The sequence below is a fragment of the Dipteris shenzhenensis genome, chromosome 6, assembly GCF_047967505.1.
Source record: "Dipteris shenzhenensis isolate YYH24624 ecotype China chromosome 6, Dip_SZ_1.0, whole genome shotgun sequence".
In the NCBI taxonomy this organism is placed as follows: domain Eukaryota; kingdom Viridiplantae; phylum Streptophyta; class Polypodiopsida; order Gleicheniales; family Dipteridaceae; genus Dipteris; species Dipteris shenzhenensis.
This window is the reverse complement of record NC_141601.1, coordinates 53,358,304-53,373,746: the sequence shown is the minus strand read 5'-3', so window position 1 is coordinate 53,373,746 and position 15,443 is coordinate 53,358,304. Positions and strand designations below refer to the sequence as shown.

Here is a 15,443-nt window from a genome sequence, read left to right as displayed (position 1 = left end):
TCTGAATAAGCTGAAATAGTAAATTCAGCATGTGTGTGCTGAATTCTTTGAAAAAATAACATCTCCACAAAAATCTGCGAGAGGCAAGATTGTAGAGACAATAGCCTTTGCTTTGTGTACTATACCTAACAAAGATACACTTAATTGCCTTATCTGACGACTTATGTCGAAACTCCACAGGCACGTGGGCATATGCAACATAACCAAAAACCCTGAAGTGATCCACTAAAGGCTTTCTTCCATGCCAAGCCTCATAGGGAGTGATTGTCTTTAAAGCCTTCGTGGAATCCCAATTCAAAACATAATTGGCACACATGAGACCTTCGAGCCAAAATCTGTGTGGCAACTTCTTACTAGTAAGCATGCATCTATCCATCTCCATGAGAGTGCGATTTTTGCGCTCAGCTTTGCAATTTTGCTGAGGTGTAAGCCTAACTATTGTAAGCTGATGCGTGATGCCTTTCTCCTTCGAAAATGCCTCAAATTCATGAGACATATACTCTCTCCCTCTATCAGTGCGAAGTGTCTACACCTTGAGTCCTGTCTCATTTTCAACCATGGCCACAAAGTGTTTGAAATATAAAAACACATCTGATATTTTCTTCAAACCATAGACCCAAGTATAATAGGTGTAGTCATCTATGAATGTAACATAATACAGATAACCACCAAAAGCAGGTGTCCTCATGAGACCTCAAATATCATTGTGTATGAGCTATAGCTCTTACTGCACCATCCTTCTTAAAAGAAAATCTATGCATCTTGCCAAGGATGCATCCCGATTCCCTCACATGCATGAGGAGGAGGTGACTCCAAAGGAGGCAATGCATCAACCATAGCATGCTTCCGAAGTGTCATCAAGCTGCCATAGCTCATGTGCCCATATCTGGCATGCCATAACTCCGCATTCTGCATTGCAGCAGTGGGTTGAACTTGCTCGCCAACCCTTGTTGCCATGTTCTTTCTTGTCTGCTCTTCTTGTAACAAGAGTCCTATCAACTCATGAAAGAGAGGATTGTGGCCCCCCCTCAATGACAAATTACGTGACGTGTAAAAACTGAGATAAGACTCAGGAAGAGAATTCAGAGTGGTGGTAATCATCTTTGAATCCGGAATAACTTGATCTATATTCAACAACTGCTTCCTCAAATCCCCTAGTTTTGTGAGGTGAGCATTCATGGAAATTTGGAATCTCCCTCATCCATATGTGTATGAAATAGCTCTCTCTTCAAGAAGGAAACTCTGGCATCGTTTCTTGCAATCTCCCTCATCCATATGTATATGAAATAGCTCTCTTCAGGAAGGAAACTTTGGCATCATTTCTTGCTGCAAACATGCTCTCTAAAATCTCCCAAGCTACCTTCGAGGTCTTGCATGATCGAATGTGAGGAATAGTAAACCTCTTGACAAAAAGGAAATAACTGAAAGAGCTGGTGCATCCCTAGAATCCCACCTTTTCTGCTCTGTTGTGGAAGCCACTGGAGTAACAGCTGCTGCTCCAATCACTTGTCTTGCATTTTGATCTCTATCCCTGCCTCCAGTTGTAGGAGTGACAGGTGTAGCCATAGTTTCTGGCCTTGTCTCATATCCAATGTCATAATCCCAAATATGTGTGCCAACCAAGATGTTGCGAACCAGAAAACTCCACAAGGAGTAGTTGTCACCATCCAACTTATTCTCCTGTGTGAGGACTCCAAACACCTCATTGGGCTTGTTCTGAGCCATTTCTGCCAAAAAACTAAAAAATGCAGCAAACTAGACAAGTAAAATCCCATAGCCAAAGTCTGCCAAAAATTCTGTCCACAATGACAATTACTGTCACAGCCTATCAAAGGCTTGGAATGCACCACAATGCTCTGGAAATGCCCAAAAATCTGCAAAGTATATGTGCAAAAAGTGGCAAATGTCTGCAATATGACTCAAACTGAGTCCAAAATTGCTTGCAAAGCTCCCCAATCATCTTTCCACTGCCAAATTGCATCCAAAATGCAAAAGCCCCAAATTCGTGCAAGAAATTGCACTTGAAAGGGGGCAATTCAACCAAAAGCCCCAAATTTTGCAATTATTTGCAAAATTTGAAAAGCCCCAAATTTTGTCCACAAGATTGCAAGCAAAACCAAAAAGCCCCAAATTTTTGGAGCAGGTTTTGCAACCTGACTACAATGCCTGCAACAAAGCAGGATGCCCCAAATGTGCTTCGAGAAAACTAAGCCAAACAATGGCTGTCTGCAAGAATGCGCCTTGCAAAGATCACCTGCAAATAAAAATTGCTCGAAGTATGGACGCCTTCAAACTGTACGGAACTGTCAGTATGGCAAGGTACAGTGTATGGCCTATAGTACGGAAGCTGATACGACAATATGGAACTGTCAGCGTATGTACAACGAGTTGGTATAGACGGCGATTTGCAGATGTACGGCGACTTGCAAATGTACAAACGGGCTGGCGATGGTACGAAACTATACGGGCTGTACGAGGGTAGGTATGGACATGTTGTACAGAAGCTGAGCTCCGACGGGAGCTGTACAGATAGAATGCGGGAGCAGCTGAAGCACGGGCAGGAAGAACCTTCTCTAATACCAAATGTGAGAGAAGAGGGAGCATAATGCAAGAGTGAGCAAAACGTCTGAATGGATGAGTATGAAAGTACAAGAGAGTGAGAGGTTTTGTCTAAGTGACAAAACCTTATCCTATCCACTCTAACTGTAGTTAGGGATCTAATTGTGGTTAGGGGGAAAAACCTCAATGAGGGAAAAGTGCCCCTAACCTACTTATTACAGTACATTGGCCACTGCCTAGAATATACCAATAATTCTAACAATTTCCCCCCCTTTTCCTTTGTGCCTATGATCCGTGATAAAGGCCTGGCAAGAATAGCAGCAACCCAGTTTTGACGACTTTGCTTCTCCTGCAGAACTAGGTAAACATGTTGATGAAAGGAATATTGGTTGGGGCTACCCATAGCCACCAATCTCAATGTCATAGCAAACACCTGATATGAGACATGGAGCCCATCAAGTGTCGTGGGAATCACCTGTGCATTTGGGACAATCTCACCCACATTAATAAGCTGCCCATGAAAATCCTTGACTTTGGTGAGATAAGCAATGCGAGGAATAATGAATCTCTTGTATGGAAATTAACAGCATGGGCCTGGGCATCCCTCTGATCCTAACGGGTCTGGTCTAGTGTGAGAGAATCTGGTGCAGCAATGGTAGTAGAGCCAGAGGTGGCAACAAGTGCCTGTGGTTGAGAGACAGGTCTAGTGTTTGATCTAGATACAATGCCCCAAAAATTATTGGGTACCAAGAAGTGGCTCACTAAGTACGACCACATGGGGTAATTGGTACCGTCAAGTTTATCTTCAGCTGAAATCATGCCAAACAAATCCATATTGGCCATTGCAAATGAAAATCCCCAAAAAAGAAAGTGTCATGCCCTGCAAATGTAAAAGCCTCAAGGCTATCACTGCAATGAGCTGGCTGCTCAAAAGTTGATTGCAAATCTGCAAATGCCAACCCAAAAATGACAGCAAAAGCTCTGCAATTGTAAATGCCAGTGAGGCTGCCCAAACACTGAGCGAACTGCAAAGTATTGTCCCCAAAAACTGTCCTGCACCAAAATGTCTGCACAAACTGCTACAATGTATGTGAAAGTAGAGTCCAATGCCAATGCAAGTCAACGGAGTAAAAGCCCAAATTTCTTGTTAATTTGATGGGAGAAATTGAAGGACAAAGCCTTACTTAGGCAATCTGAGTGCTATACACTACAAATTTGGGGTGGGAAATTGCACCCAAAAGAGGGCAAATGAGAAATTGAGCTAAAAAGAGGGCAAATTGAAGAAAGGCCCCAAAATTTTCTGTAGTCAACCAATGCTCAATGCTGCAGTATGCAGCCAAAAGGCTTTAAAAAAGCCCCAATTTTCAATGCAAATGCCAGAAAATCCATGTCAATGTGAGCAAGAAACTAACCTAGCTATTGACATGTCAGAAACAGCCAAAAACTCGAAATGGAACGGAAAAACCTCAGAAGACAGTCATGGGAATGCTTTTTAGCTCCAAAAACAAGTTTTTGCTGTCGAGGCCACAAGCTCAAGCTGAGCTCTTTCCCAGCAACTGTTGACCCGCTGGAGCTCCATCTGTTGTTCTCAGCAGAAATGGCCTGGGAATAGTCGTGGGACTGTGCAAAGCTGTTGTTGGAGCTGAATCTACAAGTGGAGTACAAAAATGAGCTTTTGTCACAAAAAACGAGCTGTTAAACAGGAAAAACAAGCTGTTGGTTGGGGAGCTGAGCTGAAACTGAGCACAGGGGAAGCATGTACGAGTCAAGAACATTGCTCTGATACCACTGTTAGGTGCAGGGAGCAATGGAATTGAAGTGGAATGCAAGAGAGAAAACAACAGCTGAGAAGAAATGAAAGTACTTGCAAATGTATAATGAATTAAGTACAAGAGTGGCCAATATATGGCCCTAAAGTCAACTGGTTAACTAGGAGTAGTCCTAAGCAGCTTACAAGGCCATGCCAAGACTAAGTGCTAACATGTGTGTACATCTCATAAGAGTCAAGATTATATAGCCCTTTGGTAAGTGTTCTAGTGAGTACAATATTGATATCATGTTGGAAGTCATACACGGCACAAAGATAACCATCAAAGATAACTCTATAGCGATTTGTAGGAATGGCTGAAATAGAAATCAGATTTTTCTGGATACTCCGAACATATAAAACCCCCACTAGAGTGACTACATCACCTGAGACTGATGTGACTTCCACTTGACCAGTGCCTCTCACCAGATAAGATGCATTGTTGGCACGTGTAACTATGCCCCCCTTAGGTCAATCATCCAATGACATACATAGTTTCTTGTAGGAGGTGATGTGCTTGGAAGCACCTCTTTCAAAATACCAATCAGATATAGAATCAGCCACCACAGAGAAAGCTGCACCATGCTTGATGGATCGTAGTGGCATGTGACAACAAATGTCCAATCATCAAGAGCAATATTTGCTGCCTCATGGCTGTGTTCACTTCCAACAAGCTACAAGTCGTGGTGGGTTTTTCTCTTCTCTGAAGCAATGCGCTTTCTGGATCCTGAAATGTCATGTCCGGGCTTCCTGCAATATCTTTTTCTTCTTGCCATCACCCTGGCTAGAAGAAGATGTGGTACTTGCCCCCCTTGCCTTCATGTTTATGGTCAGTGGCAAAGGCTTGATCTGCATTCAGGAGGCAGCCGATTTTGCACGGCTCTTCTCCTCCTGCAAAAGCAATGTGACAACCTGATCAAAGGTATCTTGAAGATGCATCTGCAATGGTGGATATGGATCATATAAATGAAGTGGTAGAATCGGCTGCTCGATTGGAAAGGATGCGAGCAGCATAGGGAAAGATGGATAGAAAGAAAAAGAAGAAGAAAACAGAGGATACCTCTTTTTTGGAGTTGAATCTATCACAGACGGAGTCAGAGGCAGAGTCCTCGGAAGATGAGGAGAAAAGCCAGAAGAAGGATAACAGTAAATTGGCAGCCAGACTGATGGCAGATTATTATGGGGTTAAAAAGACACTATTTGAGTTCCTGGATTCATTTAGAGGTATACACAGTGTTGCCTGGAATGTTGGAATGTGAGCATGATCTACTTTAACAATCACATGTTGAATTGAGTTCAGAGCTTGAAAGCTTTATGTGTGGAAATGAACAAAATGCCACAGGTTTCAGGTTTTATAAGAAAATTCAGACTTTAGTATTCTCTGTGGAGTGGTGTGGTTAATTATTTCTCTCTCTTGCATTTTCTTGCTGGTCTTCGTTGTGGACAGCTCCAAATCTGATTTCACATGGCTTCTGACAGGTTTATGAACACATCACGTTCGGATCAGTTAAGCATATTAGTCTTGCATCTTTCCCAGGAATGCTGGAGCGCACAATTGTCACATCATCATTGTCAAAGACATACAGTGTGACAGGTTTCTATCAAAACTGAGACTGCATCTTTTGGGGTAATCTTTTTCTGTGAGCAGATTTATGCATACCACTCCAAACCTGCTTGTTCTCGCTGGCCTTTGCAAAATATTTTAAAATCCAAGAGAAATTATTGATGTCAGATTAAGAACAAATATAGGTTGGAGAGTTGGCTGGGCCATTGCCCCAGCAAACCTGTCATCAGCAATTCAAAATATTCATGTGAAGATAACTGATTCTGCACCTGCCCCATTTCAAGAGGCTGCTGTAACAGCCTTGCAAAGCTGTGCTGATTACTACAACGTTTTAAGACAGGTGCTATCTTGGTTTTGCTTTCTCAGAAGGGCCCATGCTTTGTGAACTATATTGCTGTCATTGGTTGCATGGTCCTGGGAAATTTTATTCTCTTACAGTTGATCCCATCTTCTGCAGGAATATGAGAAACGACGAGACACCATCTGTTCCATGCTTGATAAAGCTGGCCTTAAGATTCTGTTCAGGCCTCAGGGATCATTTTTTGTTTTTGCTGAACTGCCAGAAACATATGGAAAAAGCGATGTACATTACATATCCCTTCATTTCTGTCTGATTTGATTTGGCCTTAGATTGTAGAGATCCACTTTTACTTTTCTGAAGGTCTAAGGATGTAGTGTTCGTTTGGGACTTATCCAGGTGGAGTATATTTCTGAACTCATTGAGACGGCCGGCATTGCTATGGTACCTGGATGTGGGTTCTTCCATGCAACAGGAAAATACTTGAGACAGGATTGTGAGAGTTCTGAAGATGCTGCAGGCTTACATATGTTGACTGGAGGCATTGACAAGTATGATTACAGAAGACGCTATGTGCGTGCTGCCTTCTGCAAAGATATGTCGACTCTTCTCTGTGCTTCAGAGGCAATGCGTACTTTCAAATTTTAAGTTACATCACTGCTTTGATCTGTTGTGATTCATATTTTGCTTTTATATGTCTGTCCTCTTCTTAGTCACAATTTGCAAGCATAGTGTTGTTACTCCAGTAATCTGGTTGGTGTTAGCATCTGTCTGTCAGGATGAAATACCTGTGCGTCTATTGTGCTCAGGATGTTGTTTTCAGCATCATCATAGTCGTCTCTAAAACACAAAGGTCTGCCAAGCGCAAACCTGAACCTGTTTATGGGCCGTTTTGGCCATTTTCCCAAGCAGGTGCATGTATATTGTTTGCCCAGTGCAGGTCTGCATGCTCCAAAGAGTTGTGTGCCACCAGAGAGGCTGTAGGTCTTGCAAATGTCAAGGCAGGTGGACAATTCTTGCTTCAACCTGTATGCCAGGCAAATGCCATTGAGGGTGCTTTTGCAAAAAGATCCAATTAGCGGCTAAAAAAGGTTACTGTAACCTGTTCTAGCAGTTCTCTTATGGTTTTTTCCTGTTAAAACGAGTGTGTTTAAGAGAGAGTAACACACACACACACGGGGAGGAAAGTTTTTTTGCAAGGGGACTGTTGTAGGAGGATGCTTGGGGCTTGTTGACGAATATACAGTTGTGGATCCCTTGGCCATGTCACAGTATGGAACAGGCGTCAGCAAGGGGAGCGGTGCTACATAAGGATTCTGGTAGGTCTTTTGAGAAGATTCCTGAAGTGGTGTTTTGAGGGAACGGGCTTGTTTATGAAGATTACATGTTTGTGAGCAGAAGTGCCATGGTTGTTGTAGTCCTGTTTTATGTTAATGCAATGTGAAGCTACATACTATGTTTTGTCTATGCCAGGAAGAAGAAGAACCCTTCACGTAAAGCATCGCATGCTTGCAATGCTGGATTTTCGCATCTGCATTTTGATGATGCATTACCACTCAAGGACCACTTCATACTTTCTATAAAATTTTAAATTGATTTGTAAGATTGGATATATTCTGGTCTTATGAAGGTATGTATATTGTTCCCTGCATGGAAAATTTGATCATACTTGGTAGTGTTTAATGTGCATAGTAGAATGTGTAGGCTACAATCAATGAACCTCTCTCTCATTTCATGATGCATGCTCTTACCCACAACTGCAGTGCATGATAAGATGGAACTGGAATGCTACAGCCTAGTGGCAAGGAGGTGAGAGGACTAACTAGTAGGCTACCTAGGTCCTGTGAATATTGCTAAACACACAATTCCTTAGTAGCGAGTGGATTTTGATTCCTTTGTGTGTTGGGTAGAAAGCATGGGGAATTTTGTATGCACCTAATTGCTTGATCATGATATTCTATCTATCGGGGCTTGTATCTTGACGCTGTGATATTCTTTCCAATTTTGGTAAGTGTAATTTTGTGTGATCTCACGTACAACGTGTTGGAAAGGAGCACGTGGGATCCAATTATCAGTACTTAAATCCAATTTTTTAATCTCTTTAAGTGCCCTTGCGCCTAGTTTTGCACGGTTATGCTTCTTCACCTTTGGTGGAGGCTCCACGGGCACTCGAACATGGCTAGCCGTGGCCTATTATCTACCTTGAATTTTGTTCTTTTCTCTTTCCTTGTGCTTCCTCATTTTTTCAACTTGCTAGTGTGCTTGCATTTAGAGATTCTCCCCTCATTCTTGAATATTGTCCATATGGTGAGGCTTCTTGGTGTACTCTTTACTCTCTGCTTCTTTGGACCCTTAGCTACTATTAGAGGTACTACTCGAGGTGGTGGTACTTGACATGGTAGAGGTACTATATCCAAGATCATCATTCCTATCCTTGTATCACAAGAAGATTTGGAAGCAATGTGGAATTCCTTGCTGTTTGCTTTATTGAGACTCCTCTAGTAAGGATCTCAATGTTTAGAGATTTACATGTGGCTCCTGTGACATTCCCTTGTAGTAGTAAGGGAGGAGTTACCTTGCGATCTCCTGGGATGCCATCTGGCTCCTGTGACATTCCCTTGTAGTAGTAAGGGAGGAGTTACCTTGGGACGAGTAACGACTGTGCAAGCAAGCCCCCCCCTAAATACTAGTCTCGCTCCTGCTAGAGTTAGGGGATATAGCAAGGGAGAAACTGCCTTGGGATGGGCAGGGAGAGTGCAAGCAAGTTCCCGAATGTTGGATCGTTTGACCTCACCGAACAACATTGGAAATTCTAGTGATGGTCTTGTCTCTTTGGTAGGTGATTTAGTTGGGTCTAGCACGGTAAATCAAAACAAAAATGTAAGAAGAAACATATATAGGGAAAGGTATAACTTTTTAGCTAGGTCAAACATGAATAATCTTCATGATTTTGGGGAAGGTAACATTAATTGGTCTAACTTTAAGACTTTACTAGTTAGCACTCATTATACTAATAATAACATAAGAATTCTTAATAAACTAAGACGTCTTAGAAATAATTATATCAAGACTTCTATTTCTATTAGTCCTATTCATGCCACGCAAGTAATTTATGTTGTCTATAACATACATAGTAGTAATATGCTTTATGTAGGACAAACCTATAGGACAGCTTTTATTCGTTTTCAAGAACATGTTAGGGAAGCTAGAAAAGTTTACAGGAAGAATTCCTTAATTGAGAATTCAAAACCCTTATATGCAGCAATGGCAAAGTCTGGTTTTGAATCTTTTCGTTGCTTTCCCATTGAGCACATAGAGGGCCATTTTAATAATGCCAAGGACTTTTACAAGGCTGCTCGTCCTCGTGAATTGTTTTGGATGAGAACTTTACACACTTTCTTCCCAAGAGGTTTTAATTTGGAAGGAAAATCAACTCTTCGTAAAAATAAAAGAACCTCCAAAAAGAACCCTTTGATGTAGAGAACTCATATCAAGCCCTTTAACATTCATCATTACCAACATAGTCATACACTTACATCGCATGGAAACCTAAAGTTATGTTACGAGGTTGTCCTAGCTCTCCTGCAATCTCACATGTAGTTCGTGAGTTGCCTCCCTCACTTCCTCTTCCTCCACTTCCTCCTCCTTTAGTTCCTTTAACTTCCTCAGTTCCAAGAGTTTTTGCTTCTCGAGACTATAAAAGAAGACTACTCTACCTAGATAGATTAATGTCACTGGGTCTTTTTTCAATAAAAGTTTTTGAAAAATATAATGTCAAAGTTCTTTTTAAACTTCAATACACCTTGGAAAACTTCTCTTTTGAGGATTTGAATCTAAATAAGCTCCATTATATACAACTTAAAACTTCGTTGGATCGCTTCTTAAAAGTAAAAGCTTCATTTCAAAGCAAAGAAGTCTATCTAAATAAGGAACTCTTGATTTGTATTTTTACTTCTCCCTCACTTGACAAGATAGGCTTAAACCCCATTTTGAAGTCTCCTGAAGTAATGGATTCTCTCCCTCATTTTGTGAGAAGAATTCGGAAGCATCCAGTAGTAGCTTGGAAGTATGTAAAAACTTTAGGACAAAAGGCTTTCAACTATGGAGAGATAGGTAAAAGGCTTTCAGAGCATTCAAAATCTTCTATCCTTAAAGAACCTTGTTGTTGTAAAAGTAAGAGATTCCAAAGCTTTATTGATGCTGATTTAGGACATGTAGTCACAACTGATACCTCAATTTTGCCTTCTAGTAACCTAAGAGATCTTTTCATGAAAGGCACAAAATTTCGATTGTACTCTTTTAAAGAGTCTTGCCTTTTAAAAGCTATCGATAAGGGAATCTCAAAGTTTGTTTTGCAATTAGAAGAATGTTTAGGAGTTAAAAATATCTTATCAGAATGGAAAGGGAAGATTTTGAAGAAAGTTGCTTTGAAACTAGAAGAAGTCCCTTCGGTTATTTGCTCAAAGAAAAGCAACCATCTTTCTAAAGAAGATGAAACTCTTCTTCGAAAATTCCATAGGAATTTTGTCATTTCTTATGTGGACAAATGTTCCAATAACTTTGTTTTTATTTGCAAAGAGTTTGGTCTTGTCTCTTTGGTAGGTGATTTAGTTGGGTCTAGCACGGTAAATCAAAACAAAAATGTAAGAAGAAACATATATAGAGAAAGGTATAACTTTTTAGCTAGGTCAAACATGAATAATCTTCATGATTTTGGGGAAGGTAACATTAATTGGTCTAACTTTAAGACTTTATTAGTTAGCACTCATTATACTAATAATAACATAAGAATTCTTAATAAACTAAGACGTCTTAGAAACAAGCATCTCAAGACTTCTATTTCTATTAGTCCTATTCATGCCACTTCCTCAGTTCCAAGAGTTTTTGCTTCTCGAGACTATAAAAGAAGACTACTCTACCTAGATAGATTAATGTCACTGGGTCTTTTCTCAATGAAATTTTTTGAAAAATATAATGTCAAAGTTCTTTTTAAACTTCAATACACCTTGGAAAACTTCTCTTTTGAGGATTTGAATCTAAATAAGCTCCATTATATACAACTTAAAACTTCGTTGGATCGCTTCTTAAAAGTAAAAGCTTCATTTCAAAGCAAAGAAGTCTATCTAAATAAGGAACTCTTGATTTGTATTTTTACTTCTCCTTCACTTGACAAGATAGGCTTAAACCCCATTTTGAAGTCTCCTGAAGTAATGGATTCTCTCCCTCATTTTGTGAGAAGAATTTGGAAGCATCCAGTAGTAGCTTGGAAGTATGTAAAAACTTTAGGACAGAAGGCTTTCAACTATGGAGAGATAGGTAAAAGGCTGTCAGAGCATTCAAAATCTTCTATCCTTAAAGAACCTTGTTGTTGTAAAAGTAAGAGATTCCAAAGCTTTATTGATGCTGATTTAGGACATGTAGTCACAACTAATACCTCAATTTTTCCTTCTAGTAACCTAAGAGATCTTTTCATGAAAGGCACAAAATTTCGATTGTACTCTTTTAAAGAGTCTTGCCTTTTAAAAGCTATCGATAAGGGAATCTCAAAGTTTGTTTTGCAATTAGAAGAATGTTTAGAAGTTAAAAATATCTTATCAGAATGGAAAGGGAAGATTTTGAAGAAAGTTGCTTTGAAACTAGAAGAAGTCCCTTCGGTTATTTGCTCGAAGAAAAGCAACCATCTTTCTAAAGAAGATGAAACTCTTCTTCGAAAATTCCATAGGAATTTTGTCATTTCTTATGTGGACAAATGTTCCAATAACTTTGTTTTTATTTGCAAAAAGTTTTACTTAGAATGTCTTTTGAGAGAAGTGAACTCGTATGCCAAAACTTACGCCCCTGCCTTAGTTTCTCAAAAGGATTTGATCTCAAAACATCAGAGTTTTTGCAAGTCTTCTGGGTTTGTTTGCAATCCAAGCATACCTTTTCTTTGTGCTGCTTGGAAGTTTCACAAAACTCCAAAAAAGCCAAGATTTATTGCAGCTGCTTGTGAGACTACTTTGACGAATGTCTCTAAATGGCTAAGCTACTACTTCAAAGCCATGTTGCCTAGTGTCCATGAACTTTGGAGGAACTTATTTAAAGAGGCAGATGTCCCCTCGAACTCAAGATGGATTTTAAATGACTCTGTAGGAGTGATTCCTGTTGTAAAATTTTTTAATTCCTCTCAAAGCATTCAGGAAAAAGAGTCTCCTATTCTCCTTCAAACCTATGATTTTACGACGCTTTACACATGTTTGAGCTGGAAGACCTGAAGTTTAGAATTAAAAAGCTAGTGGCTGAAGTTTTCAAGCTGAGATTTGACAAAGATAGATGCAAAGTGCTAAAAGTTGAGAAAACAGCCTTATGCTTTGACTTTTTGTGGCTAAAAAATAAAGATCATGACATAGGTTCTAAAAAGAAAAGATACATAAAGGAAGTAAGTGTAGAAGATGTTTGCTCTTGGATAGATTTTCTTTTAGATAATCTTTACATCACAATAGGTGATTCTTTGTTTCAACAAGTTATAGGAATCCCCATGGCCACTAATTGTGCTGTCTTTTTAGCAAACTTTTATCTTTTCACTTATGAATTTGAGTTTATGCAACGTCTTATTTCTATCAATACCTGCCCTATCATTTTACATAAGCTTAGTCAAGTTAGACGTTTTATAGATGATTTATTTGTACCAGATGTTCCTAACTTTCAAGACTTTATGTACAAAGACGCTAGAGCTTTTGGAGAAGGAATCTATCCTCGTGACTCTTGTGAACTGAACTGCACTTCAAGAGGGGATTCTTGTATTTTCTTAGATCTTAGACTTTCTCAATCTACCATAGGATTAGAGGTTGATATATACGATAAACGTGAACAACCTGAATATAGTGGTTTACACATTATAAGAATGCCTCACATTGACTCAAACATTTCTGATTTGGCAAAATATGGAGTCATTTCTTCCCAATTCCATAGATTTTCCTGCCTTTGTACAACTAAGGAGGCTTTTATCACTCAATGTAGTAATTTGATCACTTTACTATTACACAAGAGGTATAATCCAAGGAAAATAATGAAAAAAGTTCACACATTCTTAGATATGAAGTCTTTTTTCTATGGTGTTTCAGCCTTAGGCTTGTTTAGAATGATTGAACATAAGCTGAAAACAAAAAGCGGGGAGCTGAATAGCCCGTTTTTCTTTTAGTTTCTAAAGAGAGTTTGTTTGAGTATACTTGTGCTTTCTAAGTTAGAAATTTATTTTTGCCTCTTTGCAGAAACGAGACATAAGTGTAAAGTGCCATTTAACTTTTTATGTTTTAAATAAGAGAGAGAGAGAGAGAGAGAGAGAGAGAGAGAGAGAGAGAGAGAGTTTCTAGTTTTTTGGAAGTTTTTGTTTCTTGACTTGCTTGTTTATTTTTGCTTAAGTCACCTGCTTCGTTTCTTCTTTATTTCTTGTTTGCATTCTCTATTGTTTATTTGACGTATATTAGTAAGCACTGGGTTTGCCCAAGAGACTCCGCGGGTCTTTAGAAACCCAGTATAGCTGCTTATGCTTGGGCGCTGATGACGACATAAGTGTTGCTTTGCTTGCTTAGTATGTCTTCCTTTTGCTTTTCATAAAAGTTTTTGTTTACCTCTTTTTTCTTCTCTTTCATTTTCTCTCTCTCTCTTTTTTTTTTTTTTTTCCTTTGTAGATTTTTGATCTTTAGAATAACAAAATTTCTAAATTTGTATGATTGGACTTATTCTAGTCTTACAAAGGTATATATAGAGATTTACAAACATCGTTTTCTCTTCAATAGCATGACCAGCTAGGTAGGAGAGAGGGTTGGTGGTGAGGGGATGGATGAGAAAAGGGATGAGGGAATTTCTCATTAGGAGGGGAGGTCTCACACGAGGGATTAGTATTAAGGGAGGGCTCATGAGAGGGTTCAAGAGAGGGATTAGTATTGGGGGAGGGCTCATGAGAGGGTTCACAAGAGGGGTTAGTATCGAGCGAGGGCTCACACGAGGTGATAGTGTCAGGGTAGGGCTCATGAGGAGAGGGCTCATGAGGAGGATTAGTGTTAGGGGAGGAATCACGAGAGGGATTAGTATTGTCCACAGTGCGTTCGGAGGAGGCCATCGAGTAGGAGGAAGAAGATTAGGGTGGAGTCCTAATGCGGCATCTAGTGGGCTTGGTAGTCCTAATGCGGCATCTAGTGGGCTTGGTAGTGTTCTTATCCATTACCATAGAAGTGTGTTAGGTTTGAAAACTATTTTATATAGCCTTTTTAAAACTATTTAAACCTCGTCAACCCTTTTTAGGTCCCTTCTAATTAGGGTTTTTTGAGTGCATCCCCTCGCCCATTGTCGTCGTCATCGTCATCGCCACTACCTCCCACCTCTCCACCTTGACCCCAACCCTTGCCTCCCCACCCCTCCCTTGACCCACTTCCAAACATAGACATAGCACCATGCATGGCTACTCAAATTGTGGTCTGAACATACACTTTATACTTTATAGAGTAGTATACAATCACACCATAGCTTTAGATTCTTTTTGGACTCATTGGCTCCCTTGTGTAACCCTACTTTGCAACCAACATGAGATTCCTTGACTCCCTGTGGATGCCTTCGAAGCACAATGCCTTCTATTTATTGATACAATATGAACTGCTCTTGCCATTTTTTGATGCCTTTTCCCCTTTAGACTTCAGTGTCCTATGTAGTAAACATATGAAAAACCAATTAAACATGTCCTACAATGCATTACCAAGAGTGATACCACCACCATGCCTTGAGCGGCTGAAGTAGGCTACCTTGTCTTGATTGTGTAACTTCTCTATACCTTGTGTATTTCAAATGGATAGAGGGCCCCAATTCTGTATAAACCATGGTCCATGTGCATAGAGTATAGGCTACAGACATGATGAAGATCATTTTAGTAACAAAACATTTTAATAAATAAAGTATATAAGATTGTGTATACAACTCCCTTATGCTTTCACCATTAATTGCATAAACTCTTTCAAAGCCATCTTGAATCTTTCATCATATATATATTCGATTTGACCCTAGCAAAGAAATTTTATATTAATGCATCGAACTTTGGCCACACTTTTTATCCAAAACTTATTACTTGAGGATGTGAAGTCTTATTGGCATGCATTCACATAAGGATTTCCAATATTCCCAACCCAAGACAATGTACGTTTTCTTTTCTTCTTGCCTTTGCTCCACCAATGGATATAGAATAT

General features: G+C 39.7%; 1 protein-coding gene across 1 annotated transcript in view; it reads left to right on the top strand.

Moving 5' to 3' along the window:
* Positions 1–6,876, top strand: part of LOC147901341 (uncharacterized) — a 28,714-nt gene extending 21,838 nt beyond the window's left edge. The window contains exons 7-10 of the mRNA XM_087376473.1: positions 5,846–5,960; positions 6,116–6,270; positions 6,388–6,513; positions 6,628–6,876. Coding sequence (XP_087232599.1) covers positions 5,846–5,960; positions 6,116–6,270; positions 6,388–6,513; positions 6,628–6,876 — 645 coding nt within the window. The remainder of the gene's footprint in view (positions 1–5,845; positions 5,961–6,115; positions 6,271–6,387; positions 6,514–6,627) is intronic.
* The last annotated feature ends 8,567 nt before the right edge of the window (positions 6,877–15,443 follow it).